Genomic DNA, 23,187 nt, shown 5'->3' with positions numbered 1-23,187 from the left:
GAGGGAGATCGGCACACTGTCTGTCATCCACCGGCTCATTAATCCAACTGTAACACTTTACCTAGGGACAACCAGACCGAGTGAGGGAAGCAGCAGAAAAGCGCATTGTTTTGCTACTTTGTTAACCAGAGGTAACATTGCTTTGGCAATGTAAACATGTTTATCATGCCAATAAAGCCCTTAAATTGAAATTGTATTGAGAGAGAGAGAGAGAGAGAGAGAGAGAGAGAGAGAGAGAGAGAGAGAGAGAGAGAGAGAGAGAGAGAGAGAGAGAGAGAGAGAGAGAGAGAGAGAGAGAGAGAGAGAGAGAGAGAGAGAGAGAGTATAGGCTATTAGAGAGGGGGGCTCTGTGCGTGAAATCAGATGCATGAGACTCGGAGCACTAATCTGTCCTTACCTCCCCTAACTTTCTCTCCCTGTAGGTTGAACCTCAGCGGACTGTAGAGCTGGTATCCAGGGGAAAGATGAGCGATGGAATGGTATCGTGTGAGACGAGAGCCCTGGCTTCCTCTCCAGTCCACAGACTGGCTACGTCTGTACTCCTCCTCCTCCTCGCCCTGCTCCCCCACGGACACGCATCAGGTAAGGGACAACTCCTGCCATACCCACACCATACCCTTAATGGCTCAAATAGCAGACCAATCACCCTGTTACCAACCCTTAGTAAACTTCTGGAAAAAATTGTGTTTGACCAGATACAATGCTATTTCACGGTAAACTAATTGACAACCAACTTTCAGCACACATATAGGGAAGGACACTCAACAAGCACGGGATTTACACAAATGGCTGATTGTCTGAGAGATTGATTGCGGGGGCTGTCTTGTTATACTTCAGTGCATTATCGATCATAGTCTGCTGCTGGAAAAAACTTATGTGTTATGGCTTTACACCCCATGCTATAATGTGGATAAAGAGTTATTTGTCCAACAGAACACAGAGGGTGTTCTTTAATGGAAACCAAACATAATCCAGGTTGAAGCAGGAATTCCCCAGGGCAGCTGTTTAGGCCCCTTGCTTTTTTTCAATCTTTACTTTTTAATTTTTTTATTTAACTGACTTGCCTAGTTAAATAAAGGTTACGAACAAATTCTTATTTACAATGACGGCCTACCAAAATGCCTACTGCGGGGACGGGGCTGGGATTAAAAATAAAAATAAAAATTATAGGACATAACTCACATAACGACAAAAGAGACAACACTCCATAGAGAGAGATCTAAGACAACATCACAGTAAGTTAGCAACACAAAACTCACATCACGACAAGAGAGACAACACAACACTACATAAAGAGAGATCTAAGACGACAACATAACATGGCAGCAACACAACATGGTAGCAGCAGCACAACATGGTAGCAGCAGCACAACATGGCAGCAGCACAAAACATGGATTAAATATTACTGGGCACAGACAACAGCACAAAGGGCAAGAAGGTAAAGACAACAATAAATTACGCAAAGCAGCCACAACTGTCAGAAAGAGTGTCCATGATTGAGTCTTTGAATTAAGAAATTGAGATAAAACTGTCCAGTTTGAGTGTTTGTTGCAGCTCGTTTTAGTCGCTAGCTGCAGCAAACTGAAAAGATGAGTGACCCAGGGATGTGTGTGCTTTGGGGACCTTTAACAGAATGTGACTGGCAGAACGGGTGCCGTATGTGGAGGATGAGGGCTCCAGTTGGTATCTCAGATAAGGGGGAGTGAGGCCTAAGAGGGTTTTATAGATAAGCATCAACCAGTAGGTCTTGCGACGGGTATACAGAGAGAGATGACCAGTTTACAGAGGAGTATAGAGTGCAGTGATGTGTCCTATAAGGAGCATTGGTGGCAAATCTGATGGCTGAATGGTAAAGAACCATGACTAAGGACATGCCACGTGTCTATGTATTCGGATGACTTAACACTATAACACGTCAGCTACTACAATGACTGAAATGACTGCAACACTCAACAAAGAGCTGCAGTTAGTTAGAAATCATTCACTGAACCCTAAACCTCAACTAAATCTTGTAATGAATCATGTGGAAATTGAGCATGTTGAGGTGACTAAACTGCTTGGAATAACCCTGGATTGTAAAACTGTCATGGTCAAAACATATTGATACAACAGTCGCTGTAGATACAACAGTAGCTGATACAACAGTAGCTGTAGTACATTTACATTCACAAATAAATAAATAGTCAAAAATCAAGTATCACTAGTAATTGTGCAAGTTGCGATTTGCAGCAGAAAAATGCTGCAGTATTTATTTTCCAAGTATTTCTGTTCTTTTTCGTTTCATAGCTGCTAATCGCACAAAAAAATACGAATCCTATATCCCAACTCGCGCAGCAAAACTGACTGGCAGTGAAGTGCTGAGCACAGGCATAGAAGTTGGTGTAATTTCCTTCAAGTCTACAAAGTGAGACTTGGTCCTCGTGTGTGGGTGGATGTGTGTTTGCCGCGTGCCGGTTAGCATCGGCTCCTGTGTACTCGTGTTAGGGTTACGGTCTTGTGTAACGCTCGTGAGTCACAGAGAGCTCGTGGGGGCTCGTTTCAGGCTCACGTTCTCTCTCTCTCTCTAACACACACTCCCACCTTCATCTGCAGCCAACGCCAGCGGGAAGGAGAGCAAGGAGTTTGTGTCCTCAGGCGGAGTGTGTGTGTGTGTACGTGCCTCTGCCAATCGGGCCCATATATACCAGAGTGTGTTGCTGCATCCAGTCTCATTCCCAGCAGATAAACAGATCGTAGAGATGACATCCCCGGCAGGAACAGATCGTAGAGATGACATCCCCGGCAGGAACAGATCGTAGAGATGACATCCCTGGCAGGAACAGATCGTAGAGATGACATCCCTGGCAGGAACAGATCATAGAGATGACATCCCCGGCAGGAACAGATCGTAGAGATGACATCCCCGGCAGGAACATATCGTAGAGATGACATCCCCGGCAGGAACAGATCGTAGAGATGACATCCCCGGCAGGAACAGATCGTAGAGATGACATCCCCGGCAGGAACAGATCGTAGAGATGACATCCCCGGCAGGAACAGATCGTAGAGATGACATCCCTGGCAGGAACAGATCGTAGAGATGACATCCCCGGCAGGAACAGATCGTTATCAGCTTTACAAGCCCGTGTTTAATTTATATTTACTTCATATCTCTCATCCTCTGGTTTGGTCTCCTTAGTCTGTGGCCTTGTCTGAAAAAGTTACTAGCCGGTAAATCATGTTTCCGCTGTCCATGTCTCCTCTGTTTTTCTTTCTTTTTTTTCTCAAATCTCATTGGAGGAGGTGGTCAGAGGGAGGTACCTTAGATCGTTCCTCCTCCAATGGATCTTTCAATGGTCTTTGATGTTTTCAAACAAACCTTAATTTCCTCTCCTCGAGCCATCCCTCATATGCTCCACCATATCACGTTATTGCCACAGGTCACAGGTCACAGGTTAGCCCAGGGCGCATCAAATATATATATGAGTCGGATGATTGTTCTGCTGGAGGGTTTCATGAATATCAAATTCTCAAAGTCCATTCTTCTTGACAGTCTTATTCCATCCACATGCAAACAAAGTCCCGGCAGGGTAATAGAGGTGACCACTGAGCAGAAATGTAGGCCTATACGTGTGCATACTGAGACTTGTTGTGCCGAATAGGCTGCAAAGAGCTTAGCACAGTACACCTCGAATAGTAGTACAGTGTTTGAAAACGCATGCATAGTGTGGTTGTACTTACATGCCTGGACTCCAATCACTACAGTACATGTTTATTATGTTACACACACATCTGGCATAGCCTCTTGTTGTGCGCCTGTCTGTAGATGAGTGTGTAGTCCCAGAGGAAGTAGTCACAAACAGTCAGGAGGGGGAGGGGAACAGAGACGAGAAGTGATGCAGTTCCCACTGATCGTGTAACTTAGTTTTGTTAATTCATTGCACACAGCCAGTTAGTTACAGTAAACTCTCTTCCTCTGAGACATAGATCTAAGATCCAGGCCTGTATACAAACAACACCTTTACTCTGGGGTGGCAGGGTAGCCTAGTGGTTAGAGCGTTGGACTAGTAGCAAGTTCAAATCCCCGAGCTGAAAAGGTACAAATCTGTCGTTCTGCCCCTGAACAAGGCAGTCATTGAAAATAAGAATTTGTTCTTACCTGACTGGCCTAGTTTAAATAAAGATCAAATAAATAAACTCTGATTCAGCCTCTTGACTTTTCTACTAGCGTAGCATTGATCAATGGTCAGGAATAAACCTTTCGCTGATTCTTAGGATGGGGACAGGAAGTGAACAGTTTGGGGGCTAAAAGTTAATCTCACACAGGCCTTGTCTCTCTGTGTGGGTCAGTGGGCGACAAGACATGTGTTCTGTTAAAATGGCTCCGCTCTGGCCCAGAACAAACTGACGTCTCTTTGTGTAGCAGAGAGAGAGAGAAGTGGAGGAGGAGAGGACCGTGGACGTTTTATTCCCATGTTTGGTCTGTTCACACACTGTCTTTTTGTCCTCAAACACTTGTTTTGTGTTTGTCCTCTGATTTGTTTTCCATTCTCTTGGCTTCATATGAATCTCTCACAGCTCTCTTTGTCTACTACTGATAAGCTCTCACTTCTGCTGCTGAGGGCCATCTCATAGAAAGGACAGGTTGCTGTGTCTGTCTTACACCGTACCCAAACCGGCCGCGCGCCATCGTGCACAAAATGTTTTTGTCCTCGCACACTAAAAGCGATCAGGACACACAGGTTGAAATATCAAAACAAACTTTAAACCAATTATATTAATTTGGGGGCAGGTCAAAAAGCATTAAACATTTATGGCAATTCAGCTAGCTAGCTTGTCCTATTTTGCTAGCTTGCTGTTGCTAGCTAATAAGTCCTATTTAGCTAGCTTGCTGTTGCTAGCTAATTTGTCCTATTTAGCTAGCTTGCTGTTGCTAGCTAATTTGTCCTATTTAGCTAGCTTGCTGTTGCTAGCTAATTTGTCCTATTTAGCTAGCTTCCTGTTGCTAGCTAATTTGTCCTGGGATATAAATGTTGGGTTGTTATTTTACCTTAAATGCACAAGGTCCTTTACTCTGACAATTAACCTACACATAAAACAGTCAACCAAAATGTTTCTAGTCATCTCTCCTTCCAGGCCTTTTCTTCTTTGGACTTGATATGGTGATTGGCATTTCATAGTTACCACGACGACCGACCAAACTCAGTTCATCTTTCAATCACCCACGTGGGTATAACCAATGAGGAGATGGCACGTGGGTATCTGCTTCTATAAACCACTGAGGAGATGGGAGAGGCAGGACTTGCACAGTGTTCAGCGTCACAAATAGAACTGACTTTTATTTTTAGCGCTTTTGCATCGCAGACGCTCGTTGGCGCGCGTGAGCAACGTGGGTGCAATGACTGAATAACATGTATGTTTACATTTATTCTGCAACGCTCGTGCGATGTGAGCGGTGTGGTCAGTATGTTAGAAAGACCTTGGTTGCTCTTTGTATGACTTACTGTGTTACACCACTGTCGAGGAAACGTGTGTGTGTGTTTCATGAGTTGTGAAGTGATTGTTGTGAAAGAGAAGTTTAGGCTAGGCTACTCCTTGGTAATGAGCGTGTACGCTAGGCTACTCCTTGGTAATGAGCGGGGCTAGGCTACTCCCTGGTAATGAGCGTGTAGGCTAGGCTACTCCTTGGTAATGAGCGAGGCTACTCCCTGGTAATGAGCGTGTAGGCTAGGCTACTCCCTGGTAATGAGCGTGTAGGCTAGGCTACTCCCTGGTAATTAGCGTGTAGGCTAGGCTACTCCCTGGTAATGAGCGTGTAGGCTAGGCTACTCCTTGGTAATGAGCGGGGCTAGGCTACTCCCTGGTAATGAGCGTGTAGGCTAGGCTACTCCCTGGTAATGAGCGTGTACGCTAGGCTACTCCTTGGTAATGAGCGGGGCTAGGCTACTCCCTGTTAATGAGCGTGTAGGCTAGGCTACTCCTTGGTAATGAGCGGGGCTAGGCTACTCCCTGGTAATGAGCATGTAGGCTAGGCTACTCCCTGGTAATGAGAGTGTAGCCTAGGCTACTCCTTGATAATGAGCGTTGCTAGGCTACTCCTTGGTAATGAGCGGGGCTAGGCTACTCCCTGGTAATGAGCGTGTAGGCTAGGCTACTCCCTGGTAATGAGAGTGTAGCCTAGGCTACTCCTTGGTAATGAGCGGGGCTAGGCTACTCCCTGGTAATGAGCGTGTAGGCTAGGCTACTCCTTGGTAATGAGCGGGGCTAGGCTACTCCCTGGTAACGAGCATGTAGGCTAGGCTACTCCCTGGTAATGAGAGTGTAGCCTAGGCTACTCCTTGATAATGAGCGTTGCTAGGCTACTCCCTGGTAATGAGCGTGTAGGCTAGGCTACTCCCTGGTAATGAGCGTGTAGGCTAGGCTACTCCCTGGTAATGAGCGTGTAGGCTAGGCTACTCCTTGGTAATGAGCGGGGCTAGGCTACTCCCTGGTAATGAGCGTGTAGGCTAGGCTACTCCCTGGTAATGAGAGTGTAGCCTAGGCTACTCCTTGATAATGAGCATTGCTAGGCTACTCCCTGGTAATGAGCGTGTAGGCTAGGCTACTCCTTGGTAATGAGCGGGGCTAGGCTACTCCCTGGTAATGAGTGTGTAGGCTAGGCTACTCCCTGGTAATGAGAATGTAGCCTAGGCTACTCCTTGATAATGAGCGTTGCTAGGCTACTCCCTGGTAATGAGCGTGTAGGCTAGGCTACTCCTTGGTAATGAGCGTGTAGGCTAGGCTACTCATTGGTAATGAGCGGGGCTAGGCTACTCCCTGGTAATGAGCGTGTAGGCTAGGCTACTCCTTGGTAATGAGCGTGTAGGCTAGGCTACTCCCTGGTAATGAGCGTGTAGGCTAGGCTACTCCCTGGTAATGAGCGTGTAGGCTAGGCTACTCCCTGGTAATGAGCGTGTAGGCTAGGCTACTCCCTGGTAATGAGCGTGTAGGCTAGGCTACTCCCTGGTAATGAGCGGGTGTAGGCTAAGCTAGGGTGTGGGCGTCTGTTCACTGTGTGTTTATGGCTCAGCCTGTTCACTGTTCTGTTTCTCAGCCTCATACAGGAAATTTGCTAACCCTAAACCACCCGGCCTATCTAGCAAACAAAACCTGCAGGAAACGATGGCCTTTGTCTGTTCTGTTCCTTTCAAGACGCCCCCCTAAAGACCTGTTAGCCAGCCCCTCCAGGCTTAACCCCTGGCCCTAAGCCTGCACAGGGAGAAGAGAATGACTGTTAGCCAGCCCCTCCAGGCTGAACCACTGGCCCCAGGCCTGCACAGGGAGTAGAGAATGACTGTTAGCCAGCCCCTCCAGGCTGAACCACTGGCCCCAGGCCTGCACAGGGAGGAGAGAATGACTGTTAGCCAGCCCCTCCAGGCTGAACCACTGGCCCCAGGCCTGCACAGGGAGTAGAGAATGACTGTTAGCCAGCCCCTCCAGGCTGAACCACTGGCCCCAGGCCTGCACAGGGAGGAGAGAATGACTGTTAGCCAGCCCCTCCAGGCTGAACCACTGGCCCCAGGCCTGCACAGGGAGGAGAGAATGACTGTTAGCCAGCCCCTCCAGGCTGAACCACTGGCCCCAGGCCTGCACAGGGAGTAGAGAATGACTGTTAGCCAGCCCCTCCAGGCTGAACCACTGGCCCCAGGCCTGCCCCGGGAAGAGAGAATGACTGTTAGCCAGCCCCTCCAGGCTGAACCACTGGCCCCAGGCCTGCACAGGGAGGAAGAAACCAATATGCTACTCCTGCTCCTTTTATTTATTTTATTTAACTAGCCTTCACTTAAACTAGCCTTTTATTTAACTAGCCTTTACTTAAACTAGCCTTTTATTTAACTAGCCTTTTATTTAACTAGCCTTTCATTTAACTAGCATTTTATTTAACTAGCCTTTCATTTAACTAGCCTTTTATTTAACTAGCCTTTTATTTAACTAGCCTTTTATTTAACTAGCCTTTTATTTAACTAGCATTTTATTTAACTAGCCTTTTATTTAACTAGCCTTTTATTTAACTAGCATTTTATTTAACTAGCCTTTCATTTAACTAGCATTTTATTTAACTAGCCTTTACTTAAACTAGCCTTTTATTTAACTAGTCTTTATTTAACTAGCATTTTATTTAACTAGCCTTTCATTTAACTAGCCTTTACTTAAACTAGCCTTTTATTTAACTAGTCTTTATTTAACTAGCATTTTATTTAACTAGCCTTTCATTTAACTAGCCTTTCATTTAACTAGCCTTTATTTAACTAATCTTTTATTTAACTAACCTTTATTTAACTAGCCTTTATTTAACTAGTCTTTTATTTAACTAGCCTTTTATTTAACTAACCTTTATTTAACTAGCTCCTGCTGCTGCTCCTTTTGAAAGGTGAGGACAAAGATGTCTTTCAGCAGGGTGTTGGAGTTGGACAGAACACCACATCACAGCCACACTGAGCTCCTCACACAGACACAGCTAGATCACCAGAAAGCAAGTAGTGACAGAGGAGGGCGTTTGTGTGTGTGTGTGCCTGTGTGTACACGTGTCAATTATTGCTGTGTAGCTGTTGCTCTGAAATATGTGTTTCAGCACTTGCTCAGTTTCTGTGTGTCCCTTAAGTTTCGGTTTGGTGCAGTTTGTAGATTGTGGGGCCTTGACTCTCTTGTTGTTTGACTTATCTCCCTTCACTTCCTTATTAGGTACTGCTAGGCAAGAGGAAGGTCTGAGGTCCACTGTTTACAACCACAGTGAAACTAAAAGCAATTGAGTTAAGTTGCCCTGTCAGTGGGTGGTGAATGACAAGCCAGCTGTCTGTGATGACGGTTAATATAGGTTAATGAATGTCAGCCGTGTGACCAGGCTCCCAACATGTCTGCCTGGGTAGGAGAATGTGTAGACCAAGGTGAGGAGGGAGTTGCACTCCAGCACAAACTAGGCTTGTGTTCATTAGAGCACACCGTAGCAAAACGTTTTGCAATGGAAACTGAAAATCTGTTTTTTAAAACATTTTCAAAAAATTTCTCTTGACTGAACACTACCCAGTTTACCTCCCTTTATCCCCAGTCGTTGTTGACAGCCAGGATTGTCTGAAGGCTAAGTTGATCCTAGCTGGTCTTAGCTTAGGGAGTAGGGCTCTGAATTGCCAGGGACCTCACAATACGATATTATAACAATATTTTTTGGGCTGATTATGTATTGTGATTCTATACGTGATTCTATACGTGATTCTATACGTGATTCTATACGTGATTCTATACGTGTTTCTATACGTGATTCTATACGTGATTCTATACATGATTCTATACGTGATTCTATACGTGATTCTATACGTGATTCTATACGTGATTCTATACGTGATTCTATACGTGTTTCTATACGTGATTCTATACGTGATTCTATACGTGATTCTCTATGTGATTCTATACGTGATTCTATACGTGATTCTATACGTGATTCTCTATGTGATTCTATACGTGATTCTATACGTGATTCTATACGTGATTCTCTACGTGATTCTATACGTGATTCTATACGTGATTCTCTACGTGATTCTATACGTGATTCTATACGTGATTCTCTACGTGATTCTCTACGTGATTCTCTACGTGATTCTATACGTGATTCTATACGTGTTTACGATTTAGCACGGCTTTATATGTATTCGATGGTCCAAATATATTGCAGAGGGACAAGAACGAGTCATAATAAAATGTTGTTTTAATCAGTCATAGAAATAAAATAGCTGAAAACATGTTGGATCACAATTTTTTTAAATGAAAAAAGATTTAGGCCAAGCTATAGGAGGAGAAATACAGACATTTTGGCATATAGCCAACTAGTGCTAGCTAACGTTAACTACCTAGAAGAAAGAAAATAAATATACATATATATATATATCGTGGGGTCACTTAGAATGTCCTTGTTTTTGAAAGAAAAGGCAACAAAAAAAAGTCCATTAAAAATAACATCAAATTGATGAGAAATACAGTGTAGACATTGTTAATGTTGTAAATGACTATTGTAGCTGGAAACGGCTGATATTTAATGGAATATCTACATAATAATAATATATGCCATTTAGCAGACGCTTTTATCCAAAGCGACTTACAGTCATGTGTGCATACATTCTACGTATGGGTGGTAGAGGTACAGAGGCCCATTATCAACAACCATCACTCCTGTGTTCCAATGGCACGATGTGATAGCTAATCCAAGTTTAGCATTTTAAAAGGCTCATTGAATATTAGAAAACCCTTCGCAAATTATGTTAGCACAGCTGAAAACTGTTGTTCTGATTTAAAGAAGCAATAAAACTGGCCTCATTTGGACTAGGTGAGTATCTGGAGCATCAGCATTTGTGGGTTTGATTACAGGCACAAAAGGGCCAGAAACAAATAATTTTCTTCTGAAACTCATCAGTCTATTCTTGTTCTGAGAAATGAAGGTTATTCCATGCGAGAAATTGCCAAGAAACTGAAGATCTCGTACAACGCTGTGTACTACTCCCTTCACAGAACAGCGCAAACGGACTCTAACCAGAATAGAAAGAGGAGTGGGAGGCCCCGGTGCACAACTGAGCAAGAGGACAAGTACATTAGTGTGTCTAGTTTTGAGAAACAGCCAAGTCCTCAACTGGCAGCTTCATGAAATAGTACCCGCAAAACACCAGTCTCAACATCAACAGTGGAGAGGCCACTCCGGGTTGCTGGCCTTCTAGGCAGAGTCGCAAAGAAAAAGCCATATCTCGGACTGGCCAATAAAAAGAAAAGATTTAAGATGGTCAAAAGAACACAGACACTAAACAGAGGAACTCTGCGTAGAAGGCCAGCCTCCCGGAGTCGCCTCTCCACTGTTGATGTTGAGACTGGTGTTTTGATATTTTATTAGGATCCCCATTAGCTGTTGTGAAAGCAGCAGCTACTCTTCCTGGGGTCCAACACAACATGAAACAAGACATAATACAGAACATTACCCGACAAGAACAGCTCAAGGACAGAACTACGCGAAATGTAAAACATTGACTCACAGTAAAAGCAGCTAATATGAAAAGCTCAATTTAAAGGAATTATGGTTGGCATAGCTACACACTGACGCAGCGTTTACCATGAGTCAACTGACCGTCACCATCTTTATGTGTGGTGCCTGCAGGATTGGGTAGGTTACTTTCTAAATGTAATGTGTTAGTTACTAGTTACGGAGCTGGAATGAATATCTGCTGTTTTCCTCCTGAATACATTTTACTATTATATATATTTTGTATTTTTTTATTTAGTGCTTATCTTAACTTTTTATGAACAATGTTTCCTCAATCGTTTCCTATGACTGAAAAGAGCTTCTGAACATCAGAACAGAGATCAGTAAACTGGATGTGGATGAGGATTCCTACTTCTGTTTTGAACAGAGTACATGCAGTGGGAATGTCGTGCAGTGTTTGGAACAGAGTACATGCAGTGGGAATGTCGTGCAGTGTTTGGAACAGAGCACATGCAGTGGAATGTCGTGCAGTGTTTGGAACAGAGCACATGCAGTGGAATGTCGTGCAGTGTTTGGAACAGAGCACATGCAGTGGAATGTCGTGCAGTGTTTGGAACAGAGCACGTACAGTGGAATGTCGTGCAGTGTTTGAAACAGAGCACATGCAGTGGAATGACGTGCAGTGTTTGAAACAGAGCACATGCAGTGGAATGTCGTGCAGTGTTTGAAACAGAGCACATGCAGTGGAATGTCGTGCAGTGTTTGGAACAGAGCACATGCAGTGGGAATGTCATGCAGTGTTTGGAACAGAGCACATGCAGTGGAATGTCGTGCAGTGTTTGGAACAGCATGTGTGAGGGTGTAATTTATGACCAGGTCTGTCTCTCGTGTGTGTGTGTGTGTGTGTGTGGGGGGTTTTGGGCTGGTCAGACAGAGGCTGCTCTCTTTGTTTGGAGCTGAGAGGAAGGAATGTCTGCCTTCCAGCTGTCCATGGGACAAGAAAGAGGGGACTTTCCCCTGTTCTTTTTTTATTTTTATTATTTAACTCGGCAAGTCAGTTAAGAACAAATTCTTATTTACAACGACGGTCTACCCCGGCCAAACCCAGACGACGCTGGGCCAATTGTGCGCCACCCTATGGAACTCCCATTCACAGCCGGTTGTGATACAGCCTGGAATCGAACCAGGGTCTGTAGTGACGTATCTAGCACTGAGATGCAGTGCCGTAGACCGCTGCGCCTCTCTCTGTTCCATCTGGTCTCTCTGTTCCATCTGCTCTCTCTGTTCCATCTGTTCCCCCCTGCCCCAATGTACAACGCCCACTTGCTCCTACAAAGTGTGTGTGTGTGTGTGTGTGTGTGTGTGTGTGTGTGTGTGTGTGTGTGTGTGTGTGTGTGTGTGTGTGTGTGTGTGTGTGTGTGTGTGTGTGTGTGTGTGTGTGTGTGTGTGTGTGTGTGTGTGTGTGTGTTAGGTGTTCAGCCAGACAATAGGGAACCCCTTGACCTCTTGTCCATAATCTGCCTCAGTAGATATAGAGTTCAGTGGTCTCGGTGTCTTATTCTATCTGCCTCAGTAGATATAGAGTTCAGTGGTCTCTGTCATATTCTATCTGCCTCAGTAGATATAGAGTTCAGTGGTCTCTGTCCTATTCTATCTGCCTCAGTAGATATAGAGTTCAGTGGTCTCTGTCATATTCTATCTGCCTCAGTAGATATAGAGTTCAGTGGTCTCTGTCCTATTCTATCTGCCTCAGTAGATATAGAGTTCAGTGGTCTCTGTCCTATTCTATCTGCCTCAGTAGATATAGAGTTCAGTAGTCTCTGTCCTATTCTATCTGCCTCAGTATATATAGAGTTCAGTGGTCTCTGTGCTATTCTATCTGCCTCAGTAGATATAGAGTTCAGTGGTCTCTGTCCTATTCTATCTGCCTCAGTAGATATAGATGTCAGGATTTGGCCAGGGTTGTTCCGGTCTTTGGTCACTAGATGCCCCCATTGTGCCTTTTGACCTTTTGTTTTCCCTTGATCCCCATTATTATTTGCACCTGTGCCTCGTTTCCCCTGATTGTATTTAAACCCTTTGTTTTCCTCAGTTCTTTGCTCTGTGTTTGTATGTTAGCACCCAGCCCTAGTACTCTGTGAACTCTTGTTGATCCCGGTGGACTCTCTTGTGGAATTCTGTTTTTTGTTCTTGTTTGTTTGTTTTTGAGTATCTTTTGAGGCTTTTTGTGCTATACCTTCCACCTTGTGGATTTACCTTTTTGTCTTGGAGGATTACCTTTGTTCTTGTGGAATTCCTTTTGAGGTTGTGGAGTTACATGTTTTCCTGAAGTACTTCACTTTTTACTTCATTAAATACACCGTCTCAAGTACTGCTGTGTCTGCCTCATCTTCTGGGTTCTGCCGACTATTCGTGGCTCAGTTGGTTAAGTGACTGTTTCTCACTCCGGAGACCCGGGTTCGTAACCGGGTCCTGACAATAGAGTTCAGTGGTCTCTGTCCTATTCTATCTGCCTCAGTAGATATAGAGTTCAGTTGTCTCTATCCTATTCTATCTGCCTCAGTAGATATAGAGTTCAGTTGTCTCTGTCCTATTTAGCGTCAACCTGCTCAATTACCTCTGTAGTGAAAGAGGACGGTAGGAGACGGTAGCTGGAATATACAGTTAAACACACCTGACTGGTCTCAAACACACCTGACTGGTCTAAACACACCTGACTGGTCTCATAGTTATACACACCTGACTGGTCTCATAGTTATACACACCTGACTGGTCTCATAGTTATACACACCTGACTGGTCTCATAGTTAAACACACCTGACTGGTCTCGTAGTTAAACACACCTGACACACGCCCAGCTCTCCCTAGTCCCCACAGAGTCTGGGTCACACGCCCAGCTCTCCCTAGTCCCCACAGAGTCTGGGTCACACGCCCAGCTCTCCCTAGTCCCCACAGAGTCTGGGTCACACGCCCAGCTCTCCCTAGTCCCCACAGAGTCTGGGTCACACGCCCAGCTCTCCCTAGTCCCCACAGAGTCTGGGTCACATGCCCAGCTCTCCCTAGTCCCCACAGAGTCTGGACAGGCACCAAGTCCATCAGGATCTAGCAGCCTTAATGACTGGTCTGTATCGGTGTGCTTAGACATGAGCATCATGTAATGACCTGCTGCTGTCTCCCCCACACTCACCCACTGACACCTCTCCTCCCTACGAATACATCAGCCTGTCGTTAAGGAAGATGACTTTCACTCTGCAGCCTGACCCCCCCCCCCCATCGTCTGCTGTCTGAATGCACAGAAACATGAGAGCACAGTAGTGAGAGAGAAGGAGAGATCTCAGTGTGACAGCCTGACCCCCCGTCTGCTGTCTGAATGCACAGAAACATGAAAGCACAGTAGTGAGAGAGAAGGAGAGATCTCAGTGTGACAGCCTGACCCCCTCCCCCATCGTCTGCTGTCTGAATGCACAGAAACATGAGAGCACAGTAGTGAGAGAGAAGGAGAGATCTCAGTGTGACAGCCTGACCCCCCCGTCTGCTGTCTGAATGCACAGAAACATGAGAGCACAGTAGTGAGAGAGAAGGAGAGATCTCAGTGTGACAGCCTGACCCCCCCCCCCCCATCGTCTGCTGTCTGAATGCACAGAAACATGAGAGCACAGTAGTGAGAGAGAAGGAGAGATCTCAGTGTGACAGCCTGACCCCCCCCCCCATCGTCTGCTGTCTGAATGCACAGAAACATGAGAGCACAGTAGTGAGAGAGAAGGAGAGATCTCAGTGTGACAGCCTGACCCCCCCCCGTCTGCTGTCTGAATGCACAGAAACATGAGAGCACAGTAGTGAGAGAGAAGGAGAGATCTCAGTGTGACAGCCTGACCCCCTCCCCCATCGTCTGCTGTCTGAATGCACAGAAACATGAGAGCACAGTAGTGAGAGAGAAGGAGAGATCTCAGTGTGACAGCCTGACCCCCCCCCCCCCCGTCTGCTGTCTGAATGCACAGAAACATGAGAGCACAGTAGTGAGAGAGAAGGAGAGATCTCAGTGTGACAGCCTGACACCTGGAGAGAACCTGAGACGGCTACATAACTATTCTTCATACGGGCATCAAGCTTGTTGTGTTACAGGTCCGTGATATGTAACACTGTTAGCTTCGAGTAGCCTAGTTTCCCCATCCAGTGAGTCAGCTGTGAGGTGTGTCTCAAGGCCGGCCTCAGCCTGTCCCTGTCCCTGTGGTGCAACTCTCTCTTTTACTGTCAGCACGTGTGTAGGCCTATGTACTCTCTGTGAGAGACTGTTTTTGTCTGTTGGCCAGCGTATACAGTTTCTCAACGAAGACGACATTAAGGATCTCTCGTCTTCTGAGAGACCTGAGTTGATACCAGTTTGTGTAACTGGGCAGCATGTGTGTGGACTGTGTGGGCCAAACCATAAAATCAAATAGTGCAGTGACCCCACGTAGCAGGTAAATGTGATGGGGTCGATACAGTTAGATCTCAGGATATTATCTTAGACGATCTATTGTATCGTTTTGACAATATTGCAATGTTATTTTTTATACTAGTTGGCTGTAGCTGCTCCAAAACTCCAGTATTTTTCCTTCATTGCTTGTTCACCATCTTCTTTTTAAATAGGAAGACAATTTGTTTTCTGCATCTATTTTCCATGACTTGTTTTCTCGTGCCTCTCTCTTGTCCCTCTGCAGCAGACGTATGGTGAGCAACATGTTTGGAACATCGAATCACAATAAATAAATAATATCATGAGAACACCATACATATAGAATCATGAGAATCTCAATACATATAGAATCATGAGAATCCCAATACATATAGAATCCCAATACATATAGAATCATGAGAATCACAATACATATAGAATCCCAATACATATAGAATCATGAGAATCCCAATACATATAGAATCCCAATACATATAGAATCACAATACATATAGAATCACAATACATATAGAATCACAATACATATAGAATCATGAGAATCCCAATACATATATAATCCCAATACATATAGAATCACAATACATATAGAATCACAATACATATAGAATCACAATACTTATAGAATCACAATACATATAGAATCTCAATACATATAGAATCACAATACATATAGAATCACACTACATATAGAATCATTAGAATCACAATACATATAGAATCACAATACATATAGAATCTCAATACATATAGAATCACAATAAATATAGAATCTCAATACATATAGAATCACAATACATATAGAATCACAATACATATAGAATCTCAATACATATAGAATCATGAGAATCAGAATACATATAGAATCATGAGAATCTCAATACATATAGAATCATGAGAATCAGAATACATATAGAATCAGAATACATAGAGAATCATGAGAATCACAATACATATAGAATCATGAGAATCTCAATACATATAGACTCATGAGAATCACAATACATATAGAATCACAATACATATAGAATCATGAGAATCACAATACATATAGAATCACAATACATATAGAATCTCAATACATATAGAATCTCAATAGATATAGAATCACAATACATAGATAATCACAATACATATAGAATCACAATACATAGAGAATCACAATACATATAGAATCATGAGAATCAGAATACATATAGAATCACAATACATAGAGAATCAAAATACATATAGAATCACAATACATATAGAATCACAATAGAGAATCACAATACATATAGAATCATGAGAATCAGAATACATATAGAATCACAATACATAGAGAATCAAAATACATATAGAATCACAATACATAGATAATCACAATACGTATAGAATCACAATACATATAGAATCAAAATACATATAGAATCACAATACATATAGAATCACAATACATATAGAATCATGAGAATCAGAATACATATAGAATCACAATACATAGAGAATCAAAATACATATAGAATCACAATACATATAGAATCACAATACATATAGAATCATGAGTATCTCAATACATATAGAATCTCAATACATATAGAATCTCAATACATATAGAATCACAATACATATAGAATCACAATACATATAGAATCATGAGAATCAGAATACATATAGAATCACAATACATAGAGAATCAAAATACATATAGAATCACAATACATATAGAATCACAATACATATAGAATCATGAGTATCTCAATACATATAGAATCTCAATACATATAGAATCTCAATACATATAGAATCACAATACATATAGAATCACAATACATAGAGAATCACAATACATATAGAATAACAATACATAGAGAATCACAATACATATAGAATCATGAGAATCACAATACTTATAGAATCACAATACATATAGAATCACAATACATAGAGAATCACAATACATATAGAATCATGAGAATCACAATACTTATAGAATCACAATACATAGATAATCACAATACATAGAGAATCACAATACATATAGAATCACAATACATATAGAATCACAATACATAGAGAATCACAATACATATAGAATCACAATACATATAGAATCACAATACATATAGAATCATGAGAATCACAATACTTATAGAATCACAATACATAGAGAATCACAATACATATAGAATCACAAAACATAGAGAATCACAATACATATAGAATCACAATACATATAGAATCACAATACATATAGAATCATGAGAATCACAATACTTATAGAATCACAATACATATAGAATCACAATACATAGAGAATCACAATACATATAGAATCACGAGAATCACAATACTTATAGAATCACAATACATATAGAATCATGAGAATCACAATACTTATAGAATCACAATACATACAGAATCACAATACATATAGAATCACAATACATATAGAATCACAATACATATAGAATACAATACAAAGAGAATCACAATACATAGAGAATCACAAAACATATAGAATCACAATAAATATAGATTCGTGAGAATCTCAATACATGTAGAATCGCAATACATATAGAATCATGAGAATCCCAATACATGTAGAATCCCAATACATATAGAATCCCAATACATATAGAATCACAATACATATAGAATCACAATAGATATAGAATCCCAATACATATAGAATCATGAGAATCCCAATACATATATAATCACAATACATATAGAATCACAATACATATAGAATCCCAATACATATAGAATCACAATACATATAGAATCACAATACATATATAATCACAATACTTATAGAATCACAATACATATAGAATCTCAATACATATAGAATCACAATACATATAGAATCACACTACATATAGAATCATTAGAATCACAATACATATAGAATCATGAGAATCTCAATACATATAGAATCTCAATACATATAGAATCACAATAAATATAGAATCTCAATACATATAGAATCACAATACATATAGAATCACAATACATATAGAATCTCAATACATATAGAATCATGAGAATCAGAATACATATAGAATCATGAGAATCTCAATACATATAGAATCATGAGAATCAGAATACATATAGAATCAGAATACATATAGAATCATGAGAATCTCAATACATATAGAATCATGAGAATCACAATACATATAGAATCACAATACATATAGAATCATGAGAATCACAATACATATAGAATCACAATACATATAGAATCTCAATACATATAGAATCTCAATAGATATAGAATCACAATACATAGATAATCACAATACATATAGAATCACAATACATAGAGAATCACAATACATATAGAATCATGAGAATCAGAATACATATAGAATCAGAATACATATAGAATCATGAGAATCTCAATACATATAGACTCATGAGAATCACAATACATATAGAATCACAATACATATAGAATCATGAGAATCACAATACATATAGAATCACAATACATATAGAATCTCAATACATAGAATCTCAATAGATATAGAATCACAATACATAGATAATCACAATACATATAGAATCACAATACATAGAGAATCACAATACATATAGAATCATGAGAATCAGAATACATATAGAATCACAATACATAGAGAATCAAAATACATATAGAATCACAATACATATAGAATCACAATAGAGAATCACAATACATATAGAATCATGAGAATCAGAATACATATAGAATCACAATACATAGAGAATCAAAATACATATAGAATCACAATACATAGATAATCACAATACGTATAGAATCACAATACATATAGAATCAAAATACATATAGAATCACAATACATATAGAATCACAATACATATAGAATCATGAGAATCAGAATACATATAGAATCACAATACATAGAGAATCAAAATACATACATAATCACAATACATATAGAATCACAATACATATAGAATCATGAGTATCTCAATACATATAGAATCTCAATACATATAGAATCTCAATACATATAGAATCACAATACATATAGAATCACAATACATATAGAATCATGAGAATCAGAATACATATAGAATCACAATACATAGAGAATCAAAATACATATAGAATCACAATACATATAGAATCACAATACATATAGAATCATGAGTATCTCAATACATATAGAATCTCAATACATATAGAATCTCAATACATATAGAATCACAATACATATAGAATCACAATACATATAGAATCACAATACATATAGAATGACAATACATAGAGAATCACAATACATATAGAATAACAATACATAGAGAATCACAATACATATAGAATCATGAGAATCACAATACTTATAGAATCACAATACATATAGAATCACAATACATAGAGAATCACAATACATATAGAATCATGAGAATCACAATACTTATAGAATCACAATACATACAGAATCACAATACATAGAGAATCACAATACATATAGAATCACAATACATATAGAATCACAATACATAGAGAATCACAATACATATAGAATCAAAATACATATAGAATCACAATACATATAGAATCACAATACATATAGAATCATGAGAATCAGAATACATATAGAATCACAATACATAGAGAATCAAAATACATATAGAATCACAATACATATAGAATCACAATACATATAGAATCATGAGTATCTCAATACATATAGAATCTCAATACATATAGAATCTCAATACATATAGAATCACAATACATATAGAATCACAATACATATAGAATCATGAGAATCAGAATACATATAGAATCACAATACATAGAGAATCAAAATACATATAGAATCACAATACATATAGAATCACAATACATATAGAATCATGAGTATCTCAATACATATAGAATCTCAATACATATAGAATCTCAATACATATAGAATCACAATACATATAGAATCACAATACATATAGAATCACAATACATATAGAATGACAATACATAGAGAATCACAATACATATAGAATAACAATACATAGAGAATCACAATACATATAGAATCATGAGAATCACAATACTTATAGAATCACAATACATATAGAATCACAATACATAGAGAATCACAATACATATAGAATCATGAGAATCACAATACTTATAGAATCACAATACATACAGAATCACAATACATAGAGAATCACAATACATATAGAATCACAATACATATAGAATCACAATACATAGAGAATCACAATACATATAGAATCACAATACATATAGAATCACAATACATATAGAATCATGAGAATCACAATACTTATAGAATCACAATACATAGAGAATCACAATACATATAGAATCACAAAACATAGAGAATCACAATACATATAGAATCACAATACATATAGAATCACAATACATATAGAATCATGAGAATCACAATACTTATAGAATCACAATACATATAGAATCACAATACATAGAGAATCACAATACATATAGAATCACGAGAATCACAATACTTATAGAATCACAATACATATAGAATCATGAGAATCACAATACTTATAGAATCACAATACATACAGAATCACAATACATATAGAATCACAATACATATAGAATCACAATACATATAGAATACAATACAAAGAGAATCACAATACATAGAGAATCACAAAACATATAGAATCACAATAAATATAGATTCGTGAGAATCTCAATACATGTAGAATCGCAATACATATAGAATCATGAGAATCCCAATACATGTAGAATCCCAATACATATAGAATCCCAATACATATAGAATCACAATACATATAGAATCACAATAGATATAGAATCCCAATACATATAGAATCATGAGAATCCCAATACATATATAATCACAATACATATAGAATCACAATACATATAGAATCCCAATACATATAGAATCACAATACATATAGAATCACAATACATATATAATCACAATACTTATAGAATCACAATACATATAGAATCTCAATACATATAGAATCACAATACATATAGAATCACACTACATATAGAATCATTAGAATCACAATACATATAGAATCATGAGAATCTCAATACATATAGAATCTCAATACATATAGAATCACAATAAATATAGAATCTCAATACATATAGAATCACAATACATATAGAATCACAATACATATAGAATCTCAATACATATAGAATCATGAGAATCAGAATACATATAGAATCATGAGAATCTCAATACATATAGAATCATGAGAATCAGAATACATATAGAATCAGAATACATATAGAATCATGAGAATCTCAATACATATAGAATCATGAGAATCACAATACATATAGAATCACAATACATATAGAATCATGAGAATCACAATACATATAGAATCACAATACATATAGAATCTCAATACATATAGAATCTCAATAGATATAGAATCACAATACATAGATAATCACAATACATATAGAATCACAATACATAGAGAATCACAATACATATAGAATCATGAGAATCACAATACATATAGAATCACAATACATAGAGAATCACAATACATATAGAATCATGAGAATCAGAATACATATGGAATCACAATACATATAGAATCAAAATACATATAGAATCACAATACATATAGAATCACAATACATATAGAATCATGAGTATCTCAATACATATAGAATCACAATACATATAGAATCTCAATACATATAGAATCACAATACTTATAGAATCTCAATACTTATAGAATCACAATACATATAGAATCACAATACATAGAGAATCACAATACATATAGAATCTCAATACATATAGAATCACAATACTTATAGAATCTCAATACTTATAGAATCACAATACATATAGAATCACAATACATAGAGAATCACACTACATATAGAATCACAATCCATAGAGAATCACAATACATATAGAATCACAATACATATAGAATCTCAATACATATAGAATCACAATACTTATAGAATCACAATACACAGAGAATCATGAGAATCTCAATACTTATAGAATCACAATACATATAGAATCACAATACATATAGAATCTCAATACATATAGAATCACAATACACAGAGAATCATGAGAATCTCAATACTTATAGAATCACAATACATAGAGAATCATGAGAATCACAATACATATAGAATCACAATACATATAGAATCACAATACATATAGAATCTCAATACATAGAATCACAATACATATAGAATCACAATACATATAGAATCTCAATACATATAGAATCACAATACATATAGAATCTCAATACATATAGAATCACAATACATATAGAATCACAATACATATAGAATCATGAGAATCACAATACATATAGAATCACAATACATATAGAATCTCAATACATATAGAATCACAATACTTATAGAATCTCAATACAATCACAATACATATAGAATCACAATACATATAGAATCACAATACATATAGAATCTCAATACATATAGAATCACAATACTTATAGAATCTCAATACTTATAGAATCACAATACATATAGAATCACAATACATAGAGAATCACACTACATATAGAATCACAATCCATAGAGAATCACAATACATATAGAATCTCAATACATATAGAATCACAATACTTATAGAATCTCAATACTTATAGAATCTCAATACTTATAGAATCACAATACATATAGAATCACAATACATATAGAATCACAATACATATAGAATCTCAATACATATAGAATCACAATACTTATAGAAT

At 38.9% G+C, this 23,187-nt stretch overlaps 1 protein-coding gene across 1 annotated transcript in view; it reads left to right on the top strand.

Moving 5' to 3' along the window:
• susd6 (sushi domain containing 6) overlaps positions 1-23,187 on the top strand; it is a 77,216-nt gene that overhangs the window by 23,228 nt on the left and 30,801 nt on the right. The window contains exon 2 of the mRNA XM_046291060.1: positions 423-582. Within this exon, the coding sequence (XP_046147016.1) occupies positions 465-582 (118 nt within the window). The 5' untranslated portion in view covers positions 423-464. The remainder of the gene's footprint in view (positions 1-422; positions 583-23,187) is intronic.

The sequence above is a fragment of the Oncorhynchus gorbuscha genome, linkage group LG12 (assembly GCF_021184085.1).
Source record: "Oncorhynchus gorbuscha isolate QuinsamMale2020 ecotype Even-year linkage group LG12, OgorEven_v1.0, whole genome shotgun sequence".
Classification (NCBI taxonomy): Eukaryota; Metazoa; Chordata; class Actinopteri; order Salmoniformes; family Salmonidae; genus Oncorhynchus; species Oncorhynchus gorbuscha.
The sequence above is the reverse complement of the archived record's forward strand: the minus strand, read 5'-3'. Positions and strand labels throughout refer to the sequence as shown.